Raw genomic sequence first — 16,622 nt, forward strand, 5'->3', positions numbered from 1 at the left:
GATAAAAACCAGACTAAGTCCTTATCACTAGCTCTATTTTAAAAGAGCAAGTATTTAGTGTTATAGTTACTGCACGTCAGGCATGATACTAAATGCTTTACACGTATGTCTTATCTAATGCTCTGACAAACCTTCGAAGGTTATACTATTATCCTCTGAGTCTAGAATATCGGTCCCCAACACTCTTAGCACCAGAGACCAGTTTCATGGAAGACGGTTTTTCCACGGGCCTGGGTGGGGACTGGGGCAGATGGTTTCAGGATGATTCGGGTGTTCTGCATTCACTGTGCACTTTATTCCAATCGAATGCTGCCACTGATCTGACAGGGGTACCAGTCCGTGGCCTGGCGGTTGGGGACTTCTGGTCCAGAAGAGAGAAGCTTAATAACTCTCCTAAAGTGACCCAGAGAGTAAAGAGCAGAGCCAGGATTTGAACCCACACTGGTCTTATTTCTAAGCCCACTTCCTAACTCCTGATCACTGCTTTCTGCTGTTCTAGGATAATCAGATACACATTGTTTCCTAGTATGGCAATGGTTCAAACTTTCAGTGTGAACTCAGCCAAATTATTTACAGTCATGTAAACAACTGTTGTGAAATTATACAGCGATATTAACCGTTTTGACGTTCATGTGCACACCGTGCTCTTAAAACTGCTCACAACAGATCTCAGTGTACGCTCCCTCCCCCAAGGCTATAACGATCCGTGTAAGACCAACAGCTGTTGAATAAAGTCTTCAAATACTGAAAGTACTTGGTAACAGGCTAAGAATCTACTTCTTATTTACTTACAATACAGTTTAATAGTCATAGCTAAGAAAATGTAAACACAAGTTTAGTGAAGGGTAGCTACCAGCCTTTTGAATGACTCAATAATGCAAAGGACAAAACCTGTTCATAAAAATGGGTTTTTATTCCTTAAAAAAAACAAACCTGTTCAATATCCCTCCCCCTCATGCAAACAGCTCTCATAGGGGATTCTTCAAATTTTACGTTTTTTCCATTCTGGCTCATTCTTTGTTTCCTCATCATCAGACTCAACTTGGGCAAACATGGTTTTGGGCTGAGTCCTAAAAGAGAGTTAAAGAGGAGAGGAAAAATTTAGTCAGCAAGTGTGTATTGGACTTTGCTACTTTCATCAAGTGGAAGCACATTTGGGGGATCAATTACATCTCAATTATTAGAGAATCATTAACCTTCTGGCAAAGAAAAGGAAAATGGAAATTTAATTATGTTCAGATTCTTTTAAAGGTTTTCCTTCTGTGGCAGACTATGTATGTTGTCCTTTCCTTAAATAAAATGAAAATGTATCAAATTCAGTGGAAACTCACACATCCATAACCACCCTCCACCTCAAACTTGGGCTAAATAACCAGGACTGTTTGGGAGGCCAAACTATAGTCACCAAGCAAGAATCTACACAGTCTTTATTTATAACTCTGTGGGCTGTTCCTAGACTTTAGTCCAAATGCACTTGATTAGAGTGCACTCAAACAGTAGAATCTGAGGCAAGAGTTTTCTTATCTCACGAGTTTAAAATAACAGGTAACATATATGGTAACTTGGACATGTCAGCAAAAGTAAAAAACAAAACAAATGAACATTCCTTCCACCAAACACCCAGATCAATGCGTGCAAATAGCCAGCATTGTAGGATCTACCACTGAGCATCACTGGTGTAATACTGACACGCAGTGCATCAAGCAGTCTTTGCATCAGGGCCTGTTGTGCTTCGTAAACATACCGGGTTCAATGTCATTCCTCTTTACATCGTTCACACAGAAAATAATTGCAGGAAAATATCAGACGGTCATAATTTATGCCCTTCTCAGTAATGCTGGCTTCCTTTTAAAAGCAGCTCTACTGCATTATGAGGGAACATTAAAGCATGCTATCTGCAGATGACGTACTTCAGCTTACATCTTCATTTAGAGTTCAGTTCATAATAGGAAGGTCATTGCAGAATGGTAAACTAATGTCAAAATCCCCTTTATCTGGCAAGTGAAACAGGGTCAAAACCTTATATTACTAACCAAGTGGTTGCCAGAGGGGAGGGGGTATAGAGAGGAGAGAAAGAGGTGAGGGAGATGAAGAGGTACAAACTTAGAGTTATAAAGTAAGAGTCACTGGTATGAAATGAGTGGGGAACAGGGTCAATAATTATGTAACACCTTCATATGACGAGAGATGGTAACTAGACTTATCGTGATGATCACTGTGATATGCACAGAAATATCAAATCACTGTGCAGGGTACCAGAAACCAACACAGTGTTTTAGGTCAATTATATTTCAAAACAAACAAATTCACAGAAAAAGAGATGAGATTTGTGGTTATCAGAGGTGGGGATGGAGGAGGAGAAACTGGAAGAAGGCAGTCGAAAACTTCAAGTTAAAAGTTCAAAACTTCAAATTAACTTCAGGTCGAATAAACAAGTTAGAAGACAAATAAATATTAGGGATGCAATTTATCCCATGATAAATAGAATTAAAACTGCCTTAGGCTATATATGAAAGTTGTTAAGAGGATAAATCCTAAGGGTTTTCATCACAAGGAAAAAAATTTTTTTTTCTATTTAATTGTGTGTCTGTATGCGATGACAGATGCTCATTAAACACTGTGGTAATCACTTCATGATGTATGTAAATCATATCACTATGATACTTTAAACTTATACAGTGCTATATGTCAATTATATCAATAAGACTGGAAGGAAAAAACCAACCCTTATTATTACTGTTCGCTGCTGCTTTATTATCCTGGGGAAGAAGCATAAACCATCCACTTTCCCTGCAGACACTGTTTCGATGCAAGGCATACACCAGAATTCCTCATGCACAATTAGGCACAGTTCCTATCTTTCCAGTCACCTGCCTAGAGCCCACACTGTCCCCATACACAATCCAGTTGGTTACATTTCTTGTTGTCACTTCAAGACACGGTTGTGACATCTATAAACAAGTCATAACTCTGACATTTCCAAAACCAGCTGCAGACTTTCATAGGTCATGAGTTGCTGAGTTACTAGAAAGCAGGGCCACTGACTTTCTAACACGCTACAACAAGGCAACTGGTGCTCATGACATATTTCATCTTTCTGGCAAAGATGTTGCTCCTCTGGGTATAGACAAACCCGTACAGGAACAAATTTGTCTGGCTGAAAAAAATCCTCTGGAAGCCTGGAGTGGTGAGGAGCCCTCGAGCTAAGCCTCGGGCTGGGGATTCATCCCCAGTTTGGCCCCTGACTTGCTTTGTCACCTGGAACAGGTGTTTCCCCTCTCAGGGGCTTGGTTTCCTACTCCACTAAATGTGGAGGTTGAACTTGATTAGTGGGTCCCAAAGGGCTAAAGGCCCAGGGTGGATGATGATGAGGTGTGTGTTTTTAACATTAACTCAAGTATAATACAAATAGAGAAGTGCATTATTTCATACATGTACAGTTCTCTGGATTTTCACAAACTCTGTGTGCCATGAAACCAACACCCTGAAGAAGAAACAGCATGACTAGCTCCCAAGCCCCTCATATTCCCTTCGAGTCACTAACCCCCACCCAGGGTCACCGTATCCTGACTCCTGGTCTCACAGAGCAGCCTCACCTGTGTCCATCCTGTCTCTGTAGGATGCCTAGAGTGTGCATTATTTTGTGCCTGGTTTTCTCTATTTAGCACCATCCATGGTGCTCAGGAGCTTCCCTGGTAGCTCAGAAGGTAAAGCATCCACCTGCAAAGCAGGAGACCTGGATTCTATCCCTGGGTTGGGAAGATCCCCTGGAGAAGGAAATGGCAACCTACTCCGTTACTCCTGTTTGGAATATCCCAAGGACAGAGAAGCCCCAGGCTATAGTCCATGGGGTAGCAAAGAGTTGGACATGACTTCACTTTCACGGTGGTCAGACAGTAAAGAATCCACCTGCAATGCAGGAGACCTGGGTTTGATCCCTGGGTTGGGAAGATCCCTTGGAGGAGGGAATGGCAACCCACTCCAGTATTCTGGCCTGGAGAATTTCATGGACAGAGGAGCCTGGTAGGCTACAGTCCATGGGTTCACAAAGAGTCGGACACGAATGAGCAACTTTCTCTTTTACTTTCTTTCATGGTGCAATGTATACTGAGGATGTTTGCAACAATATATTCCAAAAAATGCACGCACACACACAAAATGAAGGCAATACTGTGAATTTTACCATGAGTTAAAATGTGTTTAAGTGAAATATCCTTTATGTTGAGATAATGCTCTTCTATCTACTTTGTAATAAAATGTGCTGGAAGTTTAAAAATAAATCCTTAGAACTAGCTATTTAATTTCTATGAGATTAAACAGAACAAGGTCTTCTAAAGATAGCTGGGAATGCTTCATAGCTCATCAGAGTTAGCTGCAATGAGAAAAGTCCTTATGAAGTTGTAGTGTCGCTTTTTTGGGATACAAAAAAAGAAACTGAATGACAGGTCACAGGAAGAAAACCTAGAGCTTGAAAAGGCTATTTCATTTACGTAGTCACTTTTTTCCCCCTTATAATCCACCTACTTCCAGAAGTATTTTTAGTAGGTTAGTGGCAAACACTGAAGGGCATAGAATCAATGGATCTATTTAACAAGGGGCAGAAAAGCAGTAATGATGGCAAAGAGGCGTGGGAGCGCTTTGTGTGAAGGAGACGTTGTATAATCTTGACTGAAGTGGTGATTACAGGTGTATACGTTTGTCAAAATTTGAAAAGGGTGCATCCTGTATTTTATTGTGAATAAACTATACCTCAATAAAACTGAATTAAAAAGAAAATCCAAACAAAACAAATAAGTAGAAGGTCAAGAACAAAAAGACAAAAAGATATATAACCAAGCATAAAACTTAGCACTAAATTTCCTGAAGCCAAGACAAAAGAAAAAGAGTTTAGTTTTTCAAAGGCGATAACCTTCCCATTCCCTATAATCGAACTCAGCAAAATTCACTGAGTAAATTTTCACATGAGGGTCACTAAGACCGTCACTTTCAATTACCAGACCGCAACAGTTTTCTTTTCCTCTCCAGGTATTTTAACTCAAGGGGTATCAACTTGTTTGGAAGGTTGGAAGGTCTTATTTGTCAAACTCCATGAATTTATTTTAAATGCCACTTTTGAACTAATAAAAATGTTGTCAGCAAAATAGCCATATTATATGTACACATCAAATCATGACACTGAGCTCTCATGTTCCACTAAGCATTCAATAGCCATGTTCCCCTTCCCCAAATTGCCAAAATCAAGGCATAAACCAGTGTTCAAATTTTCCCAGCAATGCTTGCTTACCATTTTTTCATTTTGCTGTCCAGGTAGATAGTAGCTGAGTATAAAACTGGGCTCTTTTCAACAAAAAACATTGGGAAAACTGTATATCCATATGCAATGAAACTGGACCCTTACCTTATACCATGTACAAAAATTAACTCAGCATCTATCAAAGACCTAAACCTAAGAGCAAAAATGATAAAGTCTTAAGAAGAAAACACAGGGGAAAGTTTTAGGACATTGGATTTTGTCATGATTTTTTGATATGACACCAAAAACACAGGCAAGAGCAAAAATAGGTAAACTGGACTGCATCACAATTAAAACTGTACATCAAAGGACAGTATCAACAGAGTAAAACGAAGAGCTGCTGTGCAGTGGGCACGGAACTTAGTACTGCGAGATGAAACGAGTTCTGGGGACTGGTCGCACAACAGTATGAATGTATTTAATACCATCAAATAGTTAAGATGGTCAATTTCATGTTATGTGTATTTTACCAAAATTAAAAAAAGAAAAGACTAGGCTCCTGAACTTGGCAATGAGGAAGAACAAATCCCCTTCCTGAGAAAAAAGGAGGCACCTTAGGAAAGCCTTAGCCTCCAACCCAAGGCCACGCCTGCAGCAGTGCTTCTCAGACCCTCTGTGGCGCAAGGGCAGACTCTGTTTTCTAATTTCTGATGCTTGCAGATAAATATTTCTAGAAAAAAATTAAAAGACTACCAAACACAGATCCAAATGTTTTATTAGATTCAATAAAAATCTCCAATCGCTATATAATTTCCTAAGCTTATCTTGTCGGCACTGGCAGGTGGAGCACACTGGGAGGAGCGTGCGCTGGCCGCCCCCTCCCTCCCTGTGCTTGGGAAAGAAAGGCTCTGAAGGCAGAGAATCTGTGTTCTTAACACAGACTGCTACACATGACGAGTTTACTCCAACTGCAGGAAAGTATTCTCACATCTAGAGAAGCTGGCCCTGTGTGGGCTCGGTGAAGGAAGTCTGAGGTTGCATTCTCACAGGGCCACCCTTTAAGGAGCAGTCTCTAATTCTCAGGAGAATGGGATGGGGAGGTGAAGGGAGATCTGGCCCATGGAAGCAAGTTTCCCTCGAGCCAATCCATCCCGCCCCGACAAAACCAACATTCTTACACACAGGCCAGCACCGTCCATAAGAGCTGTATGTTGTCTGCTGAAGAAAGACCAGGTTCTTCAAAACATATTACTAGACTTGGCGCAATGAGTGTATCTGTCCAGTCTAGAGAATGCCACGGTTTTATAGAAGCAAAATGAGAGAATTAGAGCTTTAAATCTTGCAGCTATTCTTTCTTGCCAGCGATTTTTATCTTTAAATTTATTTCTAGCAGCTTTTCTTTTGAGATTTTTTGGAAATACATACAAAGGGAAGACCAAAAAAAAAAAAAAAAAATCAATTCAGGATAATTTAGGGCATTTAAAACAGACTTCTTTAGTCACTTTTCAAGACAATGAAGAACAGAAGTGATTAGGCAACTTCCAGCAGAGTCAGGAACATAACCAGGAGATTTCTTCCCTGGGGGTGGCCTAATTTGCCCTTGGCATAGAAAACATTTATAAAAATAAATCAAGAGTGTCAAGCAAGAGCAAAATGACACAAGCAAAAAGATAAAATGTTTTGAAAACACTTAAAAGCTGGTCCAGAAATTCCTACTTTTAAAACCAATAGGAAACCAACACATAAACAACAGAAAACCCTCTAAGCCCCTTCTAACCTTGTCACCGGCCACATAAAGTGGATTCTTTTCTGGACAGCTTGAAGAAATGGAAGTCATACACTGGTCTTAACACAGACTCTTTTGGGTGCTTCCATGAGGAAAAAGTAGAAAAACTATACCAAAGGGGCACTGAAGACATGGCAGCAACTAGGGAAATACACATATAAATAAACAATGTGCAAGAAAAATACTCTACTGCTTCAAGAAGGCATTTTATAACCACTCATTTCCCGTCTACTATTTAATCAGCTCCTCTAGAATTCTCAAGAGACAGGTCAACTCAAACTTACAGTCTCATAGCAGATTTACCTCAGGTGCCCCAAACAAAATCCTATAAAAGGACTGATCTGAAGAAAAAGGAAGTAAGGGGAACATTCCATTAAGCCCAAGCATCACATATACTCAATAGGTGAGGGGGGATGAGCTAATAAGCCTCACTAGGAAGTAGTGAAGTGTCCAACTTTATCCAGACTCTTTGTTTCACTGGTTTACTGTCCACACTTACCCATTTTTCTAAGTGTTAACTGAAAATAAACTTAGAGAAGGCTGATGTGAAAATTTTATTTTCCAGTGTGATTAACTCATTTGGCAAATAGTAAACATTTTTCACTTGACTATATGTGTCATCTTGTTTATTAGAGTTACCAAGAAAAGGAGAGCAGATTAGACAGCAATATAGTTATTACCGCTAACAGTTAAATAAACTAATCAGAGGAGGGGTGATGGGTTTTTTGCTTTGATTTAGCTTCAGTAACATTCTGCACTTGCTAATAGTTAATATTTCATGAAGTAAATATAAAAGCTTAAGCAAATGCCTTTCTCAAATCTATAAATTCTGAATAGCTGAAACTTCTTGCTGATTAATGTTCCTCTTGGAACGTTTTTTAAACTGAATTCTCAAAGTTATTTGCACAGAGTGAGTCTTCTTCCAGCAATAGCGTGCATAGAACAATGACAGAAGCCCAGCAGAAGCTGAGTCCCACCTCATTTCCACTTTGAGAACGAGGAAGAACAAACCCCCTTCCTGGGATAAAAAGGCGGCACCTTAGAAAAACCTTAGCCTCCAACTTGGGGCCACACCTGAAGCAGTGCTTCTCAAAGCATCTTCAGTTTTTCCATCCAGAGGAATTTTGCGTAGAACAGTCAGTAATGAATAAAAATTCTCCCTGTAATCTTCCAAAAGGGCATTTTTTTGGATATAGTGTTTATGTAAGAGATTCAAAGTGCCCTTTCAAAGATTCAAAGGCTGTCTCTTCTGACTAAGCTCTAACCTAGGCTTTCTACACTCCTCCTCAAGTGCTCAGGCCACAGAGAAGTCTCAAAGTGTCTCTGGCTGCAATGGGAAGTTGACAGGTCAAATTCTTTTTAGTTATGGATATTCTCCTGATATGATTCAGTCAAAGAGCATAAAGCGAGCTCCAGAGTAATAGAACGAGTATGAGGGGAAATCATTTGTAATATTTAGTCATCAGTATGTGACTGTAAACCACAAGCTTTTTTGGCTCAAGGCCCATTGTTTATTATGAAGCAAAAACCTCAAAGCCAAAGTCAATTATAGCCATGACTTGACAATCTGACACACTTGTTAACCCTGTTAGAATGAATACGGTACAGATGAACCCTGACCCAGTCATCACAATTGCACAATTATGAAGATTAAATAAAGCCTTGACCAAAAGATTCCATTTGAAATGGTCCCTTCTTTTGGGTGAAGAGCTAAGCAAAGATAATTTTTATTATTTATTTATTAAAAATATTTATTTTATATTGGAGCATAGTTGATTAACAATGTTGTTTCAGGTATACAGTGAGGTAATTTAGTTACACATAAAAAACACTAGGGAAGCATAAGATGAGAGGAAACAAGAAAAAGAATGTTCTTTTTCAGAAAATGAAGACAGAATATTTTGGAAAATACCTAAACACATCTCAGACTCATTAAACAGGATACACTAACTCGTAAGGCTTGTGTGAGAGTTCCAAGACTGGGTGAGTGGGAAAAGGGACATACGTGAAACCTGTGGAAACTGGGGGAAAAAATAGAGGACAAAACAAAAAGAATCTTCTAAAACCACTATCAGTAAGTGGGTAAACAAGTTAGAATGATTAAATCTTTGAAGAGCACACAGCCTGAGGCAGCTCAGGTAACTTCAATGCCCTCCCTAAGCTCACGTTTATAAAATGTATGAAACGGTGTGCCACAGATTCTATTTGAAAACATGCACGAAAGCTGGGCATTAGTGTAGCCTAATCTCTTACTTCATACACGGGGAAAGAGTCTCATGAAGGTTAAGTGAGCCTGGAGCAGGAACTAAACCCCAGGACTTCTGATTCCTAGCTAGCATTCTTCCACTAGCCATGCTGGCACACACGGTAATCTTTTCGGCTTCACTATTATTCAACTCTTCCAATAACTACTTCCAGTTGCTTTGTGATGAGAAGCAGTACGCTGTAGTACTCAAAAGTGGAAGTTTGGCTTTGGAGCCAGACCACCTGTGTTCAAATCCCAATTCGGCCTCTTGCTACCTCTATGGCTTTGGTCAAGTTATATGTTTCCTAATATGCAAAATTGGAAAAATAATACCCCTTCCTCATAGGATTGTTGTGAGGATTAAAAGAATTATACATATATATATGAATTTTAAACATGACTGGCATGGTATAACAGCAGTGTCATTATTACCACATCCTTTATTCCCCAATTTATACTTTCAAAAGCTATATGTAGAATGTATCTGATAAAATAATTTACTATTAAATACAACACAGCAGCTTACTATTTAAAAAAAAAAAACCCTGGGGGAAATGTTCTTCTATGTAAGTAACTTGTCTTCAGTATGAATTTCTAGAATCAAAATAATCTATTTCATACATTTGAAGTTTTAGAAGGTGAATAACTTGTGGTTTATTTTACATAATTACTTTTAAAAATTATTACCAGACTTTAGTGGGGAAAATAATCACCTGGAGAACTTCTTAAGATGCAGATTCCCAGCCCCATTCTCTCAGTCTAACTGAGTTGGGGTGAAGTCTAGAAATCTGCATTATTAACCTTCCCACTCCCACCCTCGACTCTGACACAGACAGTCCACAAAATCACTTTGAGAAACACTGGCCTTTACATAGGAATATACTGCTCAGTGATATCAGTCAGGCAACCATAACTCAGGGGAAAAAAAGTTATACTTCTCTCTATGGGTTTATGTCTCTTCCTGACACAAATCTTTACTCACTCAAAGACTGACCTCTTGAAATATTGCCTAGTAACTCAACATGACTTCAGTGGATCCTTTATAGATGGTAATGATATATTAATATATTTATTAATTGATATAGATTATATTAATATAAAATTAATATTACAATATAAAAATTAATGCTCACACACATATCCATGTATCCTGTATCAATTGAGACATGCACATTGAAAATTAAATTGACTGAACCAGCAATATTGGCAACTTAACTGGCAAGAAAAGCGATCATGGCTGACAGAGCTGTCAGGCTGTCAGGCTACTGGCCAGGGTTCAGACTCCCACACACAACTATCCGTGGGGATGTGCAAGCTAATAGCATTCTGGATCTTTATCCTGTCCCCTCCCTAGCCCGCTCCCCTCCCCTCCCTACAGCAACATCTTTTGACAAGAAACTGTAATTGAATCTGCCCATGTGTAGCTAAACCAGAGTCCTCTGTGATCCTGCTGTGTTTTAAAACTTTCAGGGCCATTAGACTGCGAGTGCCAGGAATGAAACTTCAGTACTCAAAAATAAAGGTAAAGGGTTCAAAGGCTCTTTGTTCTTATCACTGGAGAGAAAAGGTGAGTATATGTCATCTGCAAGCAGGCAGATTTGTGCAATATCTGTCAATAATTGTGTTTTTCTGGGATAATGCAAGACAGAGTAAATTTCCACTTCATCACTTCATCACTGACACAAATCAATTGCAGTGAAGAAGAACAATCAGACACACATTCTCACCTTTATGAAAAGATCCTTTTAAATATTAGCTTCCCTTCAAACACTCTGCTCTTTGGCAGTAAAATAGTACACTCTAGCAGGTGAGCACAGGAGAAACTGCACTGCAATACAGGCTAACAAATCACATGCCACAGACAGTTCCATGAATTTCATAAGCAATAAACGTAAAGTGACAAAACTGAATGGAAGGAAAGAGATGGGAGCAAAACGTAGCATTAGGAAGGTGTATATTGAGAGAGACCACAGACCTCTGAGGAGCTCATTAACTTAGGCATCAAGAGAAAGGGAAAGTGAAAGTCACTCAGTTGGGTCTGACTCTTTGTGACCCTGTGGACTACACATGTCCATGGAATTCTCCAGGCCAGAATACTGGAGTGGGAAGCCTTACCCTTTTCCAGGGGATCTTCTCAACCCAGGGATCAAACCCAGGTCTCCCGCATTGCAGGCAGATTCTTTACCAACTGAGCTACAAAGGAAGCCCTACAAGGGATTAAGAGAAATGAAGTCTAATTCTAGTTTCAATTGTAAATTGTTAGTCTCCTCACATGTAAGGTAAGGATATGACAGTATCTATTCAACCCATTTTGCAGAACTGCTATGAGACTAGCATATTATTCAATTGTAAATAATACTAAACCACCTATGACGCAGGAAAATGACACTGGGTAAGAGTAACCAATGAACAAAATCAATTTCTGCTTCAATTAACTCTATATAAGAAAGTTGAAAATGTGGATGAATTTTTTTTCCAGTTCAGTTCAGTTCAGTCGCTCAGTCATGTCCGACTCTTTGTGACCCCATGAATCGCAGCACGCCAGGCCTCCCTGTCCATTACTAACTCCCGGAGTTTACTCAAACTCATGTCCATCAAGTCAGTGATGCCATCCAGCCATCTCATCCTCTGTCGTCCCCTTTTCCTCCTGCCCCCAATCCCTCCCAGCATCAGAGTCTTTTCCAATGAGTCAACTCTTCGCATGAAGTGGCCAAAGTACTGGAGTTTCAGCTTTAGCATCATTCCTTCCAAAGAACACCCAGGGCTGATTCCTTTAGAATGGACTGGTTGGATCTCCTTGCAGTCAGTCCAAGGGACTCTCAGGAGGCTTCTCCAACACCACAGTTCAAAACATCAATTCTTCGGCACTCAGCCTTCTTTACAGTCCAACTCTCATATATATACATGACCACTGGAAAAACCATAGCCTTGACTAGACAGACCTTTGTTGGCAAAGTAATGTCTCTGCTTTTGAATATGCTACCTAGGTTGGTCATAACTTTCCTTCCAAGGAGTAAGCGTCTTTTAATTTCATGGCTGCAGTCACCATCTGCAGTGATTTTGGAGCCCAGAAAAATAAAGTCTGACACTGTTTCCACTGTTTCCCCATCTATTTGCCATGAAGTAATGGGACCGGATGCCATGATCTTCATTTTCTGAATGTTGAGCTTTAGGCCAACTTTTTCACTCTCTTCTTTCACTTTCATCAAGAGGCTTTTTAGTTCCTCTTCACTTTCTGCCATAAGGGTGATGTCATCTGCATATCTGAGGTTATTGATATTTCTCCCAGCAATCTTGATTCCAGCTTGTGCTTCTTCCAGCCCAGCGTTTCTCATGATGTACTCTGCATAGAAGTTAAATAAGCAGGTTGACAATGTACAGTCTTGATGTACTCCTTTTCCTATTTGGAACCAGTCTGTTGTTCCATGTCCAGTTCTAACTGTTGCTTCCTGACCTGCATATAGGTTTCTCAAGAGGCAGGTCAGGTGGTCTGATATTCCCATCTCTTTCAGAATTTTCCACAGTTTATTGTGATCCACACAGTCAAAGGCTTTGGCATAGTCAATAAAGCAGAAATAGATGTTTTCCTGGAACTCTCTTGCTTTTTTCATGATCCTGCGGATGTTGGCAATTTGATTTCTGGTTCTCCTGCCTTTTCTAAAACCAGCTTGAACATCTGGAAGTTCATGGTTCACATATTGCTGAAGCCTGGCTTGGAGAATTTTGAGCATTACTTTACTAGCATGTGAGATGAGTGCAATTATGCGGTAGTTTGAGCATTCTTTGGCATTGCCTTTCTTTGGGATTAGAATGAAAACGGACCTTTTCCAGTCCTGTGGCCACTGCTGAGTTTTCCAAATTTGTTGGCATATTGAGTGCTGCACTTTCACAGCATCATCTTTCAGGATTTGAAACAGCTCAACTGGAATTCCATCACCTCCACTAGCTTTGTTCATAGTGATGCTTTCTAGGGCCCACTTGACTTCACATTCCAGGATGTCTGGCTCTAGGTGAGTGATCATACCATCGTGATTATCTGGGGCATGAAGATCTTTTTTGTACAGTTCTTCTGTGTATTCTTGCCACCTCTTCTTAATATCATCTGCTTCCGTTAGGTCCATACCATTTCTGTCTTTTATCGAGCCTATCTTTGCATGAAATGTTCCCTTGGTATCTCTAATTTTCTTGAAGAGATCTCTAGTCATCCCCATTCTGTTGTTTTCCTCTTTTTCTTTGCATTGATCGCTGAAGAAGGCTTTCTTATCTCTTCTTGCTATTCTTTGGAACTCTGCATTCAAATGGGTATATCTTTCCTTTTCTCCTCTGCTTTTCACTTCTCTTCTTTTCACAGCTATTTGTAAGGCCTCCCCAGACAGCCATTTTGCTTTTTTGCATTTCTTTTCCACGGGGATGGTCTTGATCCCTATCTCCTGTACAATGTCACAAACCTCAGTCCATAGTTCATCAGGCACTCTATCAGATCTAGTCCCTTAAATCTATTTCTCACTTCCACTGTATAATCATAAGGGATTTGATTGAGGTCATACCTGAATGGTCTAGTGGTTTTCCCCACTTTCTTCAATTTAAGTCTGAATCTGGCAATAAGGAGGTCATGATTTGAGCCACAGTCAGCTCCAGGTCTTGTTTTTGCTGACTGTATAGAGCTTCTCCATCTTTGGCTGCAAAGAATATAATCAATCTGATTTTGGTGTTGACCATCTGGTGATATCCATGTGTAGAGTCTTCTCTTGTGTTGTTGGAAGAGGGTGTTTTTTTCCAAGAAAATATTAATTACCAAGCAGCCTCAGAAAAGTCAGAAAATCCAAAGAGTCTACTTCCCATGAGGGGATAGACAACCAAGAGAAAGATTAAGGAATTACTACTCACTCTCTCCTCTACAAAAGCACCTGACTTCAACAGTTTCACCATCTCTCCGATTTTTACAAATAGATTTCATGGTACACAAGGCAGTTCAAGAGTATACACAGAAAAGGAAAGCACATGAAGTTTTTAGGAAGGCAGCCTAACACCTGACAAAGAACAAACCACAAGCATGTGAGGGTCATATCACAGATGCTAGGATGATCCACTATTAGGAATTTTGTAATATGATGAATCATATTCATTGATCAAAGTAGAAGTACACAGGGAACTCCCTGGTAGTCCTGTGGTTAGGATTCTGAGCTTCCACTGCAGAGGTCAAGGGTTCCATCTCTGGTCCCCTGGTTGGGGAACTAAGATCCCATAAACCACACAGTGTGGCCAGAAAAACCTCCCACCAAAACAAAAACACAACAAGTAGAAATTCATAGAGACATGACAAAGGAATTCAATAAAACTCAGCATCTATTTCAAAGCAACATGCCTCTTGTCTCCACGCCGTGTTTTCTTCGCCTAGGATGCTCTTCCCTTGGATCCCTGCATGGTTCATTCCCTCATTCCACTCAAGTCCACGACCACTTTAGCAGAGGTTCTATCCTGATTGTTGTATCTGAAAATAGTGCCCCTCTCTCTCCCCGATTACTCTATGCCCCTTTATCCCTATTTTATCTTTCTTCATTGCACTTGCTACCATCTAACATTTATGGATTTATTTATTGTCTGTCTCTGTCTACCAGAATATAAGCTCCATAAACCACAACTTAAAACAATATCTGACACATTGTAGGTGTTCCATAAATCTTTGTTGAATCTTCTCTAACATCTTGCATGTGGGTGTTTTCAAAAGTTGTCATGCTTTATGGAGAGATACCATTAATTGAACAATATGAAATTGCCAATGTCGACTTTTTTTCATCTACAAAAAGGGCAATTACACAAGCTTTAAGAAAAGGATGTGCACTATTGGTTTTATTATTTAATACTGTTCTGGAAGTACTAGTCAGTACAATTAGATAAGATAAAGAAATAGCAGGTACAAATGTTGGAAATTATTTGTGTGTGATATAATTTTTCAGGGGCTTCCCAGGTGACTCAATAGTAAAGAATCCGCCTGCCAATGCAGGAGACCTGGGTTTGATCCCTGGGTTGGGAAGATCCCCTGGAGAAGGAAACGGCAACCCAATCCAATATTCTTGCCTGGGAAATCCCATGGACAGAGGAGCCTGGTGGGCTACAATCCATGGGGGTCGCCAACAAGTGAGGCATGACTTAGCGACTAAACAACTACAACAACAAACCCCTCTAAATCTGACCACATTTAATAAAGTTTTTTACTTGGGGGGAAAATATCATAAACCAAGTAAAAATAAAGACAACTGACTAGTAGAAATACTTGCAATACATGACACACAAAGGGTTAAGCTCCTTAATATAAAGACAAATAGACAAAAGGGCAAAAGACATAAACAGAAAGTTCACAGGAAAAAAAAAAAGAAGATTTTAACATATGCATGCGTGCTAAGTCACTTCAGCTATGTCCAACTCTTTGTCCAACCTACAGGCTGTAGACCACCAAGCTCGGTCCATGGGATTCTCCAGGCAAGAAACTGGAGTGGGTTGCCATGCCCTCCTCCAGGGGATCTTCCCAACCCAGGGATCAAGCCCACAACTTTTACATCTTCTGGACTGGCCAGGTGGGTTCTTTACCACTAGCACCACCTGGGAAGCTCATGTTGCTAATACCAATCATTAATCAGCAAATGACATTTTTTCAATATTTGTGGAGACACTGCAACAATCTACTCTGTGTACAAATGTATGTACATCTGTTTGGAGCAGTTCACTATCAAAATGTTACTTAACTATGTTTGGCAAATTTTAAACTATGGCTCTGTTTACTCTTCCTTTCCTCAGATAATTTTTGGTATGCTTCTAAACAAATTTTTGAAGCATAAAAAATCCCTAATGGTAATAGGCAATAACGATTCCATTAGAAACAGAAGTGTCAACAGAGGCATAATCCATAAACCCACAAGCATATCTGAATGCCAAGGATGTGTTGACACATATTAGTTTATAGCACACAGATTTGATACAAATGAAGGCTAAATGCAAACTATTTAGCTGGCCAGCCTTGATATGACCCTCTTAGCTGTTGTGATATTATCCAACTAACCGTTCAGAGACGTTCCATCTGTGTTGTCTGGTTACTCATACATGTTGTGAACATCCACCACTGATGTCATACAGTAAAGTCTGCTCTGCTACAACACATGCAGTAGAGGATATGATGCTCCCCACCAGGGGCCCTCAAATCGCCCAGGCTCCTCTGTCCATGGGACTTCCCAGGCAAGAATACTGGAGTGGGGTGCCATTTCCTCCTCCAGGAGATCATCCCCACCAGGGATCAAACCCACGTCTCCTACAGTGGCAGGTGGATTCTATACCATTGAGCCACCAGGGAACCCCCACAATGG

General features: G+C 40.1%; 1 protein-coding gene across 1 annotated transcript in view; it reads right to left on the reverse strand.

Moving 5' to 3' along the window:
* Nucleotides 1–894: 894 nt before the first annotated feature.
* The window catches only part of WDR70 (WD repeat domain 70), a 278,538-nt gene continuing 262,810 nt past the window's right edge, over nucleotides 895–16,622 (reverse strand). The window contains exon 18 of the mRNA XM_027520068.1: nucleotides 895–1,070. Within this exon, the coding sequence (XP_027375869.1) occupies nucleotides 983–1,070 (88 nt within the window). The 3' untranslated portion in view covers nucleotides 895–982. The remainder of the gene's footprint in view (nucleotides 1,071–16,622) is intronic.

The sequence above is a fragment of the Bos indicus x Bos taurus genome, chromosome 20 (assembly GCF_003369695.1).
Source record: "Bos indicus x Bos taurus breed Angus x Brahman F1 hybrid chromosome 20, Bos_hybrid_MaternalHap_v2.0, whole genome shotgun sequence".
NCBI classification, from domain to species: Eukaryota; Metazoa; Chordata; class Mammalia; order Artiodactyla; family Bovidae; genus Bos; species Bos indicus x Bos taurus.